Raw genomic sequence first — 18,333 nt, 5'->3', positions numbered from 1 at the left:
CATGGAGCTTACAGTGCCGTGGGGCAAAAGATTTTAACAGATAAATGAGGGTATATTCTGTCAGAGGGATGGTAGTGACTGCTTTGAAGGAAAATTAATCAGGTTATGGTAGTAGAGAGTTACAAAGTACATCTGATAAGGTGACATCTGAAGAAAGACCTACAGAAAGTGAGGATTCTCTTCATATGTATTCATATATATGAATATATATATGAAATATATATATGAATATATATGAAAATATATAATTCATATATATATATATTCAATATGGCCTGGGGAATGGCATTCCAGGCAGAGGAGACAGCAAAAGCAAAGGTTCTGGGGCAGGAACATGCTTAGTATTTTCAAGGAACAAAAAAAAGGCCAGTGTGTTTAGAGAGGAGGAAGTTGGGAGGAAGGTGGTAGGTGGTGACCTCAGAGAGACAAATAGAACCAAGTCCTGTAGGGCCTTCCAGACCCTGGTAAAGACTTTAGGTTTCACTCTGTACAATGGGAAGTCACTGGAAGGCTTTGAGCAAAGCAGTGACATTTTCTGACCTAAAGTTTTGAAAGACTCATTTTGGTTGCTTTGTGAAGACTAGACCATAGCAAAGCAAGGGTAGAAAAGACAGACAAGCTGAACTCTAATTCAGTGGGAGATGGCAGTGGTTTGGATCAGGTTGGTAGAAATAGTGACAAATGGGGATGTTGTGACAGAAAAGCTGATAATATTTAGAAATCATAGATTGAATGTGGAGTGTGCAGGAAGGAGATGCGATGGTGGGCTTTTGTCCCACCAATTGGAAAGATAAGATTGTCATTTATTAAAATAAAGAAGACTGGAGAAAATGCAAGCTTGGTTTGAGATGCTGTTAGCCATCCAAGTAAAGATCAAATAATTAGATGTATATCCAAGTCTAGATGTATCTTTCTGCTTTATCACCCTCAGTGTGTGGCTTTATTGTTTGGCCCCAACTAATGATTGCAAGATGGCAGAACCATCTCCAGCATCGCATCTGCCTTCCAGGAAGGGAGCAGAGGAAGGGCAATGGGTAAAAACAAAAGAGAGCATGCCAGCATTTTATTTTGGGTTCCTAAAGAAGCCAAAGCCCTGAAACAAGGATTTGGATACAAGTAGTTTATTTGGGAGATGAAAGTATGGTCTATTAGTTTCCTATGACTGCTGTATAACAAACTCAGTGGCTTAAAACAACTAAAATGCATTTACTCACAGTTCTGTGGTCCGGAAGTCCAAAATCAGTGTCACTGGCCAAAATCAAGGTGTCAGCAGGGCTGCATTCCCTCCAGATGCTCTAGGGGAGAATCCGTTCCTTGCTTCTTCAGGCTTCTGGTGACTGCCAGCATTCCTTGGCTTGTGGCTACATCACTCTGATCCTTAAGGCCAGCATCTTCACATCTGTGTCTGATTCATCTTCATATCCCCTTTTCTTGTGTGTGTCAAATTTCCCTCTGCCTCTTTCTTAGGACCCACCCAGATAATGTAGGATAATCTCCCCATCTCAAGACACTTAATTTATACAAAGAACTTTCTTCCAAATAAAATAACATGAACAGGTTCTGGGGACTCAGACCTTACATCTTTGGCGGCCATTTTTCAGCCTATCACCTGTAGGGTTGGGGAAGTAAAACAAGGAAAGGCAGGTTATCAAACCAAGTACCATTGAGGGTGACTGGAGCAAAATCCTGATGGGGAAACTCTGGAACCCAGTATAAATCACACTCCTCAGAGTTCTTCCATCCAAGAAGCAAATGAATGTTTATACACCAGTAACCGACAGTTATTGGTTGAAGGTTGCTCCTGGGACGGCTTCAATTCCCTGTCACTGCTGGCCTATCACACAGGAGGCAAAGAGGACTCCAGTAGCAAGAGAAGACACTTAGGCAAAGAAATGCAGGTTCTGTCCACTGGAAGTCAGGCTGAGTGCCCTGAAGTGGTAAGTGTGAGAGATGTGAGGGACACCAACAGCAACTGCTGTGGCCTTCTTTTCAACAGCTTCACGGCAACTTCCGCTTACATTTCATAGGCCAGATTTTGTTACATGGCCATGCCTAGCTCCAGGGGAGACTGGGAAATGTAGTTGTTTTTTTCACTGGACACATTTCCACACTGAATAACATCAGAGCTGTGTTGGTATGGAAGAAAGGAAAGCTGGATGTTGAGTAGGCAACTAGCCACATAGGAGATAAGGATGGAAGCAGACAAGAGATAAGGATGACTCAGACTAGGGTTTTATCCCTGGATATGGTGAGAAGTAGTCAGAATTTAGTATACTGGAGGCAGTGCCAATAGGACTATGGTTCTGGGGTTTGAGGAAAACCCAAATCTAGAATCATGAAGAGTTTTTTATCTTGAGTAACTGTAACTATGGTGCCAATTAAAGAAAAGGAGTGGACTGGAGTGGGAGCAGGTTTGTGGCACAGGGAGTCTAGCATTCTGCTTTGAACTTGTGAAGATTGAGATGCCTATAGACGCCTATGGGAATGTCAGTGTTGAATAGGTAGTTGGTTAGAGAAGTCTGGAGCTCAGCAGCTCAGGCTGCAGATACAGATTTGGAAGTTATCAGAACAAGCTGGCATTAGAAGTTTCATTAGAAATTTCTGACATTTAGGGAAAAGTATATTTCTTAGTCTTCTAGCATTGGAAAAACAGATTTTATCAGTGTTTGCCTAATTCTTCACTGTTAGGATCCAGTGAAATAGACGGCTGTAGTTTTAAATAGAAAAAGGGTAAAGTGACTGTCCTCACATGTACTAACACTGCAGTCGCTCATCAGATAGACCTTTTGGCAGGAGGGAATTTTAATTGTCTTAAGAGATTGGCTTATAGAATCCATACTTATGGTTATTAGTTGAAGTCAATCATTAAATATTTAAATGCTTAAATAGTCAAAAAAATTACAAAGAGTAATTATAGATGTTGAAAATGGGATAGCAATATACATCAGATACAAATTTGCTTTTGGGTTCATACTTTTTCAGTGGCTTTATAATATGTCCAGATTTGCTTTAGTTTCAAACTCTCCCATAGGCTTAAGAAAAGAAATATAAAAAAACAAACAAAAAAATCTAAGCTAATGCGTGTGTAAATATTTATTTACTATTAATTGTATCCTATGTTTGTATGTATTAATATGGAATCATTTTTCAGATAATTATTTATGCTTCTAGATGATTGTAGAAATCACCCTGAAGAAAGAGGGTTAGTGCTTGCTAACATTTCACTGTCTCCTTACCTCATTCGATCTGTGAACCAAGATGTTACTCAGAATGTGAATAATTATCATAGAAAAGTTTCAAGAAAAAGTTTATCTGTAATGTAGATCTTTAAACAGAATTTCCATTCCCTTTAGAACATAAAAAAAATGAGATTTTAAATTTGGATGTACCTAGAATTCTTATAAAACATTGATAGAGACTTGAAAGCTATGACATTGCATTTTCTTTCTATAAACATCTTTTTTTGATGATTATAATGAAGGCTTTAGAATAAGGCCTTTATAAGTACAGTTAAGCATGCTTTATTGGAATAGTGGGATTTACACCTCCTCCACTTCCTAACATTCAGCTTATCACAAATGAGAGCAAAGAATGGACTGAATATGAGCCACCATCTCAAATATGCAATAAGAATAGGCATTGCGGGCTTCCCTGGTGGCGCAGTGGTTGAGAGTCCACCTGCCGATGCAGGGGACACGGGTTCGTGCCCTGGTCCAGGAAGATCCCACATGCCGCAGAGCGGCTAGGCCCATAAGCCATGGCCGCTGAGCCAGCATGTCCGGAGCCTGTGCTCCGCAACGAGAGAGGCCACGACAGTGAGAGGCCCACATAACGCAAAAAAAAAAAAAAAAAAAAAAAAAAAAAGAATAGGCATTGCAATGCTAGTATGTCAGCAAACACTCATGGTGACAGTAAATAACATTTTTTGGACAACAAAAAAAAGTGCTTGAGAAAAAGCTACTTTTAACTATAATTCAATAATTAATTTTGAACAAGGACAACCATGAAACTATGACCTAAAAATCATAAAGTGATAAATCTTTCATTTACTGTTTTAGGAGAGACAGTTGACTAAAGAGCAGGCTGACACCACAGACATGTCTACAAAAGTGAGTTCTAGGAGTTCTGCTGGAGTCTCTCTCATTTGGTTCTAATTATGTTTCAGGTGTAGTACAGAATGTGACGTGCAAATAGGATTTGTGAGCCACCACAGAAATGTTCAATTCTATTTATTTATTATTATTTTTGAAACTGAAAAAACAGTTTATCCATTTCTCCTACCTCCACCTCTTGCCTCTGGCCACCACCAATCTGTTACTTGTATCTATGAGTTTGGTTTATATATACATATATCTTATATATATATATATCTTAGACTCCACATATAAGAGAGTACATATGGTATTTGTCTTTCAGTGTCTGACTTATTTCACTTAGCATAATACCCTCAGGGTTCATCCATGTTGTTGCAAATGGCAAGATATCACTCTTTTATGTGGCTGAATAATATTCCATTGTGTGTGTGTGTGTCTATACACAAACACACACATATACATACATGTACCACATCTTCATCCATTTATCCATCAATGGACGTTTACTTTGTTTCCATAACTTGGCTATTGTTAAATAATGCTGTAATGAACATGGGGATGCATATATCTTTTCAAGTTAGTGTTTTCATTTTCTTCAGATAAATGCCCAGAGGTGTAATTGCTAGATCGTATGGTAGTTCTAGTTTTAATTTTTTGAGGAACCTTCATACTGTTTTCCATAAAAACTGTACCAATTTACATTCCCACCAACAGTGTACAAGTGTTCTCTCTTCTCCACATCCTTGCCAACACTATATATTTCTAGTCATTTTGATAATAGCCATTCTGACTGGTGTGAGGTGATATCTCATTGTGGGGTTTTTTTGCATTATGTTTAATGATTAGTGATGTAGATTAATGATAAAGAGCATTTTTCATGTGTCTTTTGGACATCTGTATGTCTTTTTTGGAAAAATGTTTATTCAGATCTGCTTTTTTTTTTTTTTTTTTTTTTTGCGGTATGGGGGCCTCTCACTGTTGTGGCCTCTCCCGTTGTGGAGCACAGGCTCCAGACGCACAGGCTCAGTGGCCATGGCTCACGGGCCCAGCCGCTCCGTGGCATGTGGGATCTTCCCGGACCAGGGCACGAAACCATGTCCCCTGCATCGGCAGGCGGACTCTCAACCACTGCACCACCAGGGAAGCCCCAGATCTGCTCATTTATTAATCATATTTTTTTGTATTGAGTTGTATTAGTTGTTTATATATTTTGGATATTTGCAAATGTTTTCTCCATTTTCATTTTGTCAATGATTTCCTTTGCTATGCAGAAACTTTTTAGTTTGATGTAGTCCCACTTGTTTATTTTTGCTTTTGTTCCTTGTACTTTTGGTGTGAGAATCAAAAAATCATCGTCAAGGCATAATGTCAAAGAGCTTTACCACCTGTTTTCTTCTAGGAATTTTATAATTTCGGGTCTTACACGCCAGTCTTTAATCCACTCTGAGTTAATATTTGTGTATAGTGTAAAAGTATTAGTCCAGTTTCAATCTTCTGCATGTGGCTGTCCAATTTTCCCAAAACCATTTATAGAAAAGACTGTCCTTTCCCCATTGTGTATTCTTGGCTTCTTTGTCATCAGTTATCTAGCCATATATGCTTGGGTTTATTTCTGGGCTCTTTATTTTGTTCCTTTGATCTGTGTGTCTGCTTTTCTCTGAATATCATACTGTTTAAATTACTATAGCTTGTAATGTAGTTTGAAATTAGAGAGTGTGATACCTTCAGCTTTGTTCTTTCTCAAGATTGCTTTGGCTATTTGGGGTCTTTTATGGTTTCATACAAATTTTAGGATTATTTGTTCTATTTCTGTGAAAAATTCCATTGGGATAGGGATTTTGATAGGGATTGCATTGAATCTGTAGATTGATTTGGGTGGTATGGACATTTTAACAATATTAATTCTTCCAATCCATGAGCATGGAATATCTGTCCATTTACTTGTATTGTTTTCAATTTCTTTAAGGTCTTGTAGTTTTCAATATACAGGTCTTCCAACTCCTTGGTTAAATTTATTGCTAGGTATTTTATTCTTTTTTGATGCAATTGTAAATGGGATTGTTTGCTTAATTTCTCTTTCTGATAATTCATTATTAGTTTATTTAAATACAACAGATTTTTGTATATTGATGTTGTATCCTACAATTTTACTGAATTTGTTTATTAGTTTTTTGATGGAGTCTTTATACTATATATATATATATATATATATATATATATACACACACATATATATATATATATATATATAGTGTCATCTTAATAGAGTGACAGTTTTACTTCTTCCTTTCCAATTTGGATGCCTTTTATTTCTTTTTCTTGCCCAATTATTCTGGCTAGGACTTCCAATGCTAAATTTAATAAAAGTGGTAAGAGTAGGTATCCTTTTCTTGTTCCTGATCTTAGAGGAAAAACTCAGCTTTTCACCATTGAGTATGATGTAGGCGTGTCACATATGGCCTTTATTATGTTGAAGTTCTTTTGTATGTCCCCTCTGTACCCACTTTATTGAGGGGTTTTGTCATAATGGATGTTGAATTTTGTCAAATGCTTTTTCTGCATCTATTGATATGATCATATGATTTTTATCCTTTATTTTGTCTATGTGACATATCACAGTGACTGATTTGTGGTTGTTGAATCATCCTTGCATCCCTAGAATAAATCCCACTTGATCGTAGTGTATGCCTGTTGAATTTGGTTTGCTAATATTTTGTTGAGGATTTTGCATTTGTGTTCACCAGGTAATTTTCTTTTCTTGTGACATTCTCGTCCGGTTTCAGTATCAAGGTAATGCTGGCCTCATAAAATGAGTTTGGAAGAGTTCCCTCCTCCTTTTTTTTGGAAGAGTTTGAAAAGGATTGGCATTAATTCTTTGAATGTTTGGTAAAATTCACCAGTGAAGCCATCTGGTTCTGGACTTTCGTTTGTTGAGAGGTTTTTGATTATTGATTCAATCTCTTTACTAGCAGTCAGTCTGTTTAGATTTTTTATTTCATTATGATTCAGTCTTGGTAGATTGTATATTTCTAGGAATTTATCCATTTCTTCCAGATTGTCCAATTTGTTAGTGTATAATTTTTCATAGTAGTCTCTTATGATCTGTTTATTTCTGTGGTATCAGTTATAATATCTCCTTTTTCATTTCTGATTTTGAGTCCTCTCTTTTTTTCTTGGTGAGTCTAGCTAGAGGTTTGTCAATTTTATTTATCTTTTTCACAGAACCAGCTTAGTTTCACTGATCTTTTTTTATTGTCTTTTTAATCTCTATTTCACTTACTTCTGCTCTAATCTTTTTATTTCCTTCCTTCTGCTAACTTTGGGTTTTGTTTGTTCTTTTTCTAGTTCCTTGAGGTGTAAAGTTAGATTGTTTATTTGAGACTTTTTTTTTCTTGAGGTAGGTATTTATAGCTAAAACTTCCCTCTTAGGACTACTTTTGCTGCATTCCATAAATTTTGTATGTTACATATCCATTTTCATTTGTCTCAAGGTATTTTTTACTATCTCTTTTTATTTCTTCTTTGAACCTTTGGTTATTCAGTAGCATGTTGTTTAATATCCACACATTTGTGAATTTTCCAGTTTCCTTGTATAATAAATTTATAGTTTCATAACACTGTGGTCAGAAAAGTTGCTTGATATGACTTCAGTCCTTTTAAATTTAGTAAGACTTGTTTTGTGACCTAACATATGATCCATGTACACTTGAGAAGACTGTGTTTTTGTTGCTTTTGGATAGAGTATTTTATAAATATCTATTAAGTCCATCTGGTCTAATGTGTTGTTTAAAGGCTGATGTTTTTTAATTGATTATCTGTCTGGATGATCTATCCATTAATGTAAGTGGAGTATTATAGTGTCCTGTTAGTGTATTGCTGTCTATTTCTCCCTTTAGGTCTGTTAATATTTGCTTTATATATTTAGGTGCTCCTACGTTGGGTGTGTAAATATTTACAAATGTTATATCTTCTTGTTGGATTGACTTCTTTATCATTATACAATGCCCTTTTTTGTCTCTGTTACAGTCTTTGTTTTAAAGTCTATTTTGTCTGATAAAAGTATAGCTACTCCAACTTTTTTTTCAGTTTCCATTTGTATGAGATATCTTTTTCCATCCCTTCACTTTCAGTCTATGTGTGTTCTTACATCCTAAATGAGTCTCTTGTAGGCAGCATATAGATGGGCCTTATTTTCTTATCTGTTCAGCCACTCTGTGTCTTTTGATTGGAGAATTTAGTCCATTTACATTTAAAGTAATTATTTTTTTTAATTTTAAAAATTATTTTTATTTATTATTTATTCATTTTGCCTGTGCTGGGTCTCAGTTGTGGCATGTGGACTTCTTAGCTGTGACATTCAGACTCTTAGTTATGGCATGAGGGCTTCTTAGTTGTGGCATGTGGACTTCTTAGTTGTGGTGTGCGGACTCTTAGTTGCAGCATGTGAACTCTTAGTTGTGGCATGCATGTGGGATCTAGTTCCCTGACCAGGGATGGAATCCAGGCCCCTGTGTTCGGAGTGTGGAGTCTTACCCACTGGACCACCAGGAAAGTCCCTAAAGTAATTATTAATAGCTGTGCACTTACTGCCATTTTGTTAATTGTTTTCTAGCTGTTTTTACAGTTCCTCTCTGTTCCTTTCTTCTTCTCTTGCTCTCTTCCTTTGTGATTTGATGACTTTTTTTAGTGGTATGCTTATATTCCTTTATCTTTTGGGTATTTACTATAGGTTGTTGCTTTGTGGTTACCATGAGGTTTACATGTAACAATTGCTATCTATAACAGTTGATATAAAGTTGATAATAACTTAAGTTTGATACCATTGTAAAGCTTAACATTCTTACTCTTTCCCTTGCTGCATTTAATGTTTTTGATGTCACATTTTACATCTTTTCATCTTGTATATCCCTTAATTGTTGTAATCATAGTTATTTTTACTACCTGTTTTTGAATCTTCTTACTAGCTTTATAAGTGATTAACTTACTACCTTTACTATATATTTATCTTTCCAGTGAGATTTATTCTTTCATATGTGTTCTTGTTATTAATCAGTGCCCTTTCTTTTCAGCTTCAAGAAGTTCCTTTAACATTTCCTGTCAGGCCAATTTAGTGGTGATGAACTCCTTTAGCTTTTGCTTTTCTGGAAAATTCTTTGTATCTTTTCTGAATGATAACTTTGCTGGTTAGAATAGTCTTGGTTGAAAATTTTTTTCTTTCACCACTTTGAATATATTGTGGCACTATACATTTAGTAGAACTAAATAATAGTAATATAACTAAGACAGATAGTATGTTAATACATTTTTAAAATGAGTTTTATTAGAATATTTTGAAAAAGGTAAGACCTGATAAGATTGCTCATCAGCCTTTTGGAAACTCATTTTCTTAGGCTTGTCCATGTTGCATGAAATAGTGTCCTCTTTATTTTTTCTCCCTGCTTCCCTTCCTCTCTCCCTCCCCTTTCTCCGTGATGACTTCTATATTTGTTTTTTAAGGCAGAGCCCCTCTTCTCTCTCCCAAGGTGAAGATCCATTTCTGTCAGACATCTCTCATGTCCTAAACTGAACTCACTCTTTTTTTTTTTTTAAATGGACCTGTTATCCGCTTCTGTTTTCCAGACTGGTGATGTATAGACTGACTCTACATTTCAGTTTGCCGAGAACAGCCACTGTTTATACCTGTTGTCCTGGAATAATTAATATTAGTGCCCCTTTCACTTTTAAAATTGTCCTGGGTTGGATAACAAATCATGTGGTCACCATAGTTATCTGTCTGATGAAGGTCTGCCTTTTAAGAATCAGCACCTGAGCTTCCCTGGTGATGCAGTGGTTGAGAGTCCGCCTGCCGATGCAGGGGACACGGGTTCGTGCCCCGGTCTGGGAAGATCCCACATGCCGCGGAGTGGCTGGGCCCGTGAGCCATGGCTACTGAGCCTGCGCGTCCGGAGCCTGTGCTCTGCAATGGGAGAGGCCACAACAGTGAGAGGCCTGTCTATCGCCAAAAAAAAAAAAAAAAAAAAAGAATCAGCACCTAAGCCCATTGTTAAAGGACTTTGGGGTGACATATATTACATGTACCTTACTCTAGCCCCTTTTACTCTGAATGGCTCTCTCCACATTCCATTCCCCTGCCCTTTCCCAACACACTTGCCACTACTGCCGCCATTTACATCACCAGCTTTCTAGTTTGCTCTCTCTTCATCTCCAAATAATGATGTCCTGATATTTTAACCCTAGGATCCCCAGACTGATATGTTACCCTGCAAGTCTCCATGTGCCCCCTCCTTTCTGGCTTAATGCATTCAGACTGCTGTCCTGACCTCAGGATCTTTCTCTTGTGAATTGCTCCCAAGGATAAACCCCATAGTTAGGGCGGGGGTTTACATGTCTTAAGTAGTGTTATCCAGCACAATCCAACCAGTCTCCAATGCTGAAAGATTCAGAGAATTTTTTTTTTCTTTTTTAGCTCCTCAGTCAACTTTTCTAAACTTGGAATAATAAGGTCTACTTTATGGGATGTTATGAGGATTCATGACAGGAAGTACAGGAAAGTAATTAGCATAGTGTTAGTCAGCATTTGACTAAAGGAAGAAATAAAAATATAAATGATGTACTGTCCAGTTATGGAGGAGGCTAAACTAAGCCTTTTGTATTTTATTTTAAAGTTCACTAGATTTTGGAACAGATATTGATACTGAGACAGCTGAACTGCTATTAATTATCCCTGAGAAACTGAAGACGGGAAAATATACTACAAGATTAGACAATTGACTTTCAAAAGGGAGTATTAACTATGACCCAAAGCTGAATTTGATGTAAAAGTGTGTTTGACTAAATCTTAGGTAAGACTCTGGAAAAGATTATCAGTGGTTTGTGAGCATCCAGAAGAGGAAGCAGTGGCCACCAGGATGCAGCGTGGATGCGCCTGGACCACTGCGTGCTAGACCAGCCTTGCTTCAAAGAGCAAATATGCTGGTACATCAGAGAACATATAGACAGAGATGTACTTGGGCTTTGGCATATTTTATAGGGCTTTTCACCACATATTTTGTGGGAAAAAAAGTAAGGTTAATTAAGTGGATTAACATCTGATTATAATAAAAGAAATAATCAACAGATCACTGTGACCCTGAAGGGCTTGATAATGGAAGGCCAGAGGGCTCTGTCCTGTCTCCTGTCCTTTATGACATTTAACAATCACTTGTATGAAAAAAAACTGTATATGTAAAACAAGTAATGCTGACACAAAATTGGGAGGTATAGTGAATATATTCTCTGACAGTACCAGGATCACAAAATATATGTTCAGGTGTTACCTCTTTTCAGGAAGGCTTCTGTGATAGTCCACGCTGTCCAATACCCAAGGGGTATTCGGGCCCCTCCCTTCTGTTCCCAAAAGAACTGTATGTATTCATCAATCTGTTACTGTACCTGCCTGCCTTGCAAGTCTTCCTATACACAGGCAGTTGGTCTTGTGTCTCTATCTTCCTAGTTCCTCTCACAGTGGGGAGAAGTCACCTGTGAATGTTTGCTTCCTTAAAGAATCAGTGATGACAACCTACATCGAGGCTGAAGCCGTAACACTGAAATGTAATGAAAATAAATACAAATCCCTGCCCTTGGAGCATCCCCAAAAATGAAACAATCACAAGATAGTGAGTAGGTGGCTCTACTCATAGCATTCATGAAAAGGAAAAAGCGTGTTTAGCAAGAAAAAACTCGCCTTAAAAGTCATATGATATCACTGCTTTACCCTTCCCCCTCCCAAATTCAAAGCTAAGGTGATCTTCATCTGCTTGAATGAAAGTATGTATCACCTAAAACAAAGGATGTGAGAGTCCCTCTCTGAGCTAATTAGACCATACCTTGGGTACCATGTTAAAGTTCTGAACAATACATTTCAAGGAGGAAATCGACAAACAGGAAGGAACTTGTTCAGAGGAGAGCTGCCAGGATTATGAAGGTTCTGAAAATCTTAAAATAGTCATTCATTTCTTCAACTAATACACAGTTCAACAACTGTATATTAAGCATGTAGTATTTCCTAGACAGTATACTAGGCAGTGAATGGTAGAGAAAAAAAATCTCTACAAGCAATTGAAGGAAATAAAGATAACTTGTGAAAATAAACAAAGACCACCCAATAAGAACAAATGAAGGCTATTTATTCAAAGATTTCTATAAAAAGGGAGTCAGCTATCACTTGCATTTGGCAGACTCAAAGACAGGCAGGAGAGTAGGAAGGCTTAACAGTGAAAAACCAGAAGGCTTCAGGTATGCCTCAGCCCTAGGCTGTCGACATGGGGAAGCTAGAGGCAGGATCGTTAGAAGCAGGGCCTCCTATGTGATTGGTTTGGGGAACATATTTGCCTTTCTCTGGTTGGTCCTGAGTTGGAAGTGGAGGCAAAATTGGGGAAGCTGTCAGTCATTGACCAAGTCTTGACCATTCTAGGACTGTTGCTGCAAAGGTTTTGGGTCAGAATCCATTACCGTATATTCTGCATTGTCTGTTAGTATGTTCAGTCTCAAATATTGAACATTGAGAAGACTCAGGGAGAATCTGGAGGTACACTGATAACTGTATTCAGCATATTGATAACTGTATTCAAGTATTTTATAGTCTACAGTGTTGAAAAGGCATTTGTTCTCAATGGTTACAATGGATCAAATTAGGACCAGTGGATGAAAATGTTCTTCGGTATAAGAAAGAACTTTTAAAAACCCACTTCTGTCTAGATGCAATCTCAGACAGTGGTTACCTGCTAAAGGAAAAGTTCAGACCTAGACTGGGTGACCTCTTGGCAGTGATATTACAAAACAGATCACAAACTTTGGCATGCACCAAGTGGCATGTACTTGATACCTTTGTTACTAATGCAGAATCTGGGCTCTGTCCTAGATTTGCTGAATCTGATCAGTGGGGTATGATAGATGATTCTCTCCAGAAACATTTGTGGAAGGTATGCAAACACTGAATGGGTAGTTGGACTAGATGACTTGTAAAAGCCCTTCCACCTTGAAGTCTAATATTCTGACTTTTGCATATCATAGTCATAACCAGGAAATAAACACTTTGTTCACTTATTTAACAATACCAATTGAGTAGCTCATATTATGCTACACTCTACTTTAGGCCTATATTTTAATTCTATTAGTATGGTACATTCCTATATGCCAAGGAGATAGTAATGGAAAAAACTCGTTTGTTGACTCTTCAGAGATTTATTGAGCATCTGCTATGTGCTGGAGCACTGTGCTAAGCCTTGGGGAGATGGTGATGAACAAGACTGATGTAGTCCTTTTTCTTTCAGAGCTTACACCAGCAGAAAAAAATAGACAAAATGTATTTACAGTAAAGGGTGATACATGTTGTTATGAAATAAAAATGGTGTGAAAACCATTCTTTTCGTTCTGTTTTTTTTTCCGCACATCAGAACTCCAACCAAAATCCAATCAAGTTTTTTATAGAGGAACTAGTATTTCCTTTCCTCAGACTTGTTTTAGGTTTTAAGTAAAAACTGAGAGCCTTTGGGCCTTAGCCCAGGAATGTTAGAAGACTTAAGAATGGCATTTTGTACTTAAAACCTCTGTGGTGTCAAAACTGGTGAATCTGCTGTTGAATAAGCCAATCAAAGGGACATCTCTTGTTCAGGATGATTCTGGGTACTTGAGAAAGGGATTCTGGAAATTCTGAGTTCTTTGAGTTCAAATACCTATTTCTAAACCTATTGCAACAGAACTAATTTGTACTACATTTTTCAAGCAAGTTCTTATGCAAAACACCATGTCTTTTGCTGTGTGGTATACAGGAAGGAGCTTAATTAAGATGGGAAGCAGCCGTCTAAGATCTAGTTCTGGCTCTTCCATTAATTAATGTGTGACCTTGATGTCGCTGGGCTTCAGTTTTTTAAAAATGCTAAATGATCCTTAATTAGCCCTAAAATTCTGATTTGGTGAAACTAAATGGAGGAAATGATGTCTTTTACACCTGCCTCTCCTGCCTTCCTCCCAGCTACGCAAATATATTGGAAGCCCTATCAGCACCATTGAATGGATACTGAAGTAACTTGCTTTTCTCATCTGGACATTTGTGTGTTCTTTAAGCTGAAGTCTGAGGCCTCAACATCTACCTGCTTATCCAGGCTGAATGACTGGATTTATACCAGGTCCTTGCGGAATGCTTCAGCTTCTATGAAGGAGAACCCTGCCCTGGGAGCACTTAGCAATCTCTCCAACTCTCGGTCTCTATAATTCTAGTTATCATCAAGCGTCTTGTTTCAAACACAGTAGACCTTCCTAGACTCAAAATATTACCACTTTTCTGACTAATAGTATCCCCATTGTCTAAAATCTTACATTACTCTGCCCACACCTGCCCACTTAGATTCCTTCCAAAGAGATACCACCAGCCAGATCACACCAAGTTTCTCTCCCGAAGGAGCAGCAGTGTAGCCCAGATAGCACATTTGAATCTGGTCCTACCTAGCCTGGGCTTGTTCCTCTCTCCCTGGCAGGCACAATTGAAGCCCCAGCTGACCTGCCGTCAAACCTCCTCAACTTATGATAAGCACATAGGTATATGTATATTTACATGTAAGAGCATGGAATCATTTTTCATAATTAGAATTTTCCTTCGAATTAGCCCACTCTAAAATTAATTAATTAATTTATTAATTTTAAACTAACTTTCTTTATTGTGACCTTATTTCTGATGTAATCCACACAATATTTTTTCATTTTAGGACTCCCTTGTCTAAGTCAAAACTTTTGGGTCAGGGAGATCCATGCATTACCACCAGTACATAAGAGAAATGCAGGCAGTGACTTTATCAATATATTGCATTATATTATGGCAGCAACTGTACTTTTTAAAATGCCTTTGAAAAGTATGTACACTGTTAGCTCTGAAATTAGCTTTTAGTTTTAATTTAAAACGGTAACCTCTGGTTTTCGGAATTCTTCCTATTTAAATAATTGAACAATTTGAGGAAATAATGATCAAGCTATTCAAAGCAAGACCATAATTTTTCTTGTTCTCACATTCCACTCTTTTTAAATGTATTTTACTTTTCTACAATTGCCAGAGTTTCTCCTTGTGAGGCTGAGCTTCAGGAATTAATGGAACAAATTGACATCATGGTAAACAACAAAAAACTGGATTGGGAAAGGAAGATGCGGGCTCTGGAGACACGATTAGATCTTCGGGATCAAGAGTTGGCAAGTGCACAAAGTTGTTTAGAACAGAAAGGTCAAGAGGTACTGCATAGATGTGTTAATAAATTGTTAATTCCTCAGACTGTTATAAATAGTATTTGTCCTGTCCAAATATATTTTTCATTACACATACTTTTTATCAGGCATCAGCAATAGCATTTATAGCTTGAAATTCTGTCACAGTGTGCTAAATGTATTCTATCAAATAAGCGGCAAGCAGAGCTTAAACCGGTAGTAATTTGCCAATGCAGACAGAAATAGAGTCTAGTCAATGTCATCTAGGAAAGTGAACAAACATTCAATATGTATGTGAAATAAATGCTGTTTGCAAGCAAAGATGTCCGTGCCTTTGCTGCTGTAGAAACAAAGTAGTCAACAAAGCTGTGCCTTTGGATGAGGCAGAGTTCAGGAGCATTTGCCTTTTCTCATCTGCTAGAAAAATCTTTCCTAAAAGAAGTAAAAGGTAAAGCCTTGATTGCAGAACAAGAGAGAAAACAGTTTGGTGAAGGGAGTGTGTGTGTACCTGGGCGCCCACTTGGGAGGAATGCCCTGGGCCCCGGTGAAGGTGCTTGTGGCCAAGCTGGTGATGGTAGAAGGAGGTCTGAGTGCTCTCGGGCCTGCAGAGGAGTTCAGGAAAGGCATACGCTTCACCTAATGTGGACTTTCATGTCTGTGAATTTTTCTTTGGGGTGAGGCCTAAGAAACATGTTTACTGATCACATGCTAATAACTAAAACATCAAGTCAACTTGTTCAGTGGCCGTTTTTCTACCTCTAATGGCCTCTCAATGGAACTTAGTTTTTTGTCATGGTTAACTAAGTTAATGTTTGGCCTAGTTAGTTATCAATAGAGGCAGGTCATAAGACCTGGCATACGGAAGGGACTATTTTCTCATTTTTGTACCTGTCACAATACAGATGTGCGAGCAGGGGCCTCGCCTACTTTTTAAGCGGAAAATTCTGTAAGCCAAATCCCTAAGGACTCCTCTTAGACATTTTTCTTTTTCTTTTTAATTTGTTAGTCCTTATAAAAATGTAACAATTATTCCACAACACCACTAAAACAGAGCTCCCATTGAAGGTAGTAGCACCTAAAATAAAGGCTGAAGTGTGTCTGCAGGGGTTCTGCCCCAGGAACGATGACATAAGCCTCCCAAAAAGATAATGCGAAGTAAATTTTAAATCTTGCTTTAGGATGTGCCAGTGAGAAGGATCTTTTGTCAAACATCCATACCATACTGTCTTAATGTGTACCCAGTGGAATAGTGCTAGCTACATTTGGTTTCTGTGAATTTAATTATTAATAACTATTCTAAGAACCACAGTACAAATATTTATTCTTGGTTTGGTACAGCAGTTTTATGTGAACTGTACTCCTCTTTTGTACATTTTCTGATTTTGTCAGGCAAAATTTAGAAAAATTAAATTTTATTCTTAATTCAGGTGGGGTTACTTAGACAGAAGTTGGACAGTTTGGAAAAATGTAACTTAGCAATGACTCAGAATTACGAAGGACAACTACAAACCCTAAAAGCTCAAGTAAGGAAACTTATTACAATTTAATATTATATGTTTTGGTATATGTTTTGACCTATAAAATTGTGTTAATTTTGTTAAAATGAATTATTTTTAGTACAAGCAAAAGTTCTAGTATTTCAACTACAGGTTATATGTTTGGCCCTGTGTTTCATTGTTTTGTGTGTATTGATTTTGTCTCTTTTATTAGATTGTCAGCTCTGTATCCCTTTAACTCTTAGCACAGTGCTAAACTAATGGCTTTCTATTTATCAAGTGATTAGTAGGTTAATTATATCATGATAATTAGCTTTGTGAACAACAACAACAAAGTATTATCTTTTGTAGTCACTACTTCCTAATAGGGGTGTCCTTTCTTCTATGGCAATTTAAAATATGGAGGTTTGCTATTATGAAATAGATGTTTGAAAGAACAAAACTGGTCTTTATTGCTTTATTACTGGTAGGGCTGTTTCATAAATGAGAGGGCTTCTGCATATATGATGAGAGGGATACTGATTTCTTTCTGATTTATCCCTATATTATACTCCCCACTGTGCTAGGAAGCAAAAAGTCTTCTCTTTCTTCCCACAGGTGACACATAGGGCAATAGCATCTGAGCATCTCAGGTCTCATAGGTACTGTATCCTCGCTTCACTTAGTAAATTAATCAATGGGAAATATGGTTTGATTATGAATTTTACTTTACAACCAGCTTTCTCTGGAGTGCAGAGATTTCACAGATGATAATATAGTTAAAAGAGCCCAAAGAAGTTAAAGTTCCTCCTTATGTACCTTTTTAGGGAGGTGATCAGCCATTACAATAGGAATATGAAGCATTTGATTCCACTTAATGGGTATGATCTTACAAGACTAGCTCTTAAGTCTACCTAGATATTTTGCCTGCAATTTAAATAGCTGCTGCTAGATGGTAGCTTGAATTATGAAACTTTATATGGGTTTTCCTAGTTAAGACTCTAAGCATTTAACACTTAAGTCAATCAACCTTACTTTTTCTATAAAGATGAAGCTCTAACATAGCAACATAAATATTGAATCACTATAATTTTTCAGTATAAACAAAGAGATCACAACCTGGAATAAGTTTGAAAAAATACAGAAATCTAGATACAAGTTAAGTACCATCTCTAAATTATATTTAACGAGTTCAGCCGTAGCTTACTAGATCTTTAATTTCTGGATTTTTTTTTCATGTCTGTTGTTAAAAAGTTTTGGGCTTGTTTACAGGCACTGAGCAGTCATTTAATATATGAATCCTTGCCATTTGATGCTTTGCAGCTCTATTTTATTACTCAGCTGCCAGCTAGCCAACAAATGTCTTTACGGCAATTTTCACAAAAATTTGTTCTGTGTACTAACACTGAGAGCTTAGGAAATGCTATTTACTCTTCCTCTTCTCCTGGACATTCACAGTGCATAGTAGCGTATTACAGGCTGTGAGAAGTCTTGCTTTAAAAACATCCATTTAGCCTTTTTAATCCATCATTTTT

General features: G+C 37.2%; 1 protein-coding gene across 1 annotated transcript in view; it reads left to right on the top strand.

Annotated features, from left to right (window-relative positions):
- Positions 1–18,333, top strand: part of DEUP1 (deuterosome assembly protein 1) — a gene marked incomplete at both ends in the record, with an annotated part of 101,854 nt that overhangs the window by 12,498 nt on the left and 71,023 nt on the right. Inside the window, 2 exon segments of the mRNA XM_082661245.1 lie at positions 15,179–15,350; positions 16,751–16,846. Of these exon segments, the coding sequence (XP_082517371.1) occupies positions 15,179–15,350; positions 16,751–16,846 (268 nt within the window).

This window comes from Grampus griseus (genome assembly GCF_964374135.1).
Source record: "Grampus griseus genome assembly, chromosome: 8".
Classification (NCBI taxonomy): domain Eukaryota; kingdom Metazoa; phylum Chordata; class Mammalia; order Artiodactyla; family Delphinidae; genus Grampus; species Grampus griseus.
The sequence above is the reverse complement of the archived record's forward strand: the minus strand, read 5'-3'. Positions and strand labels throughout refer to the sequence as shown.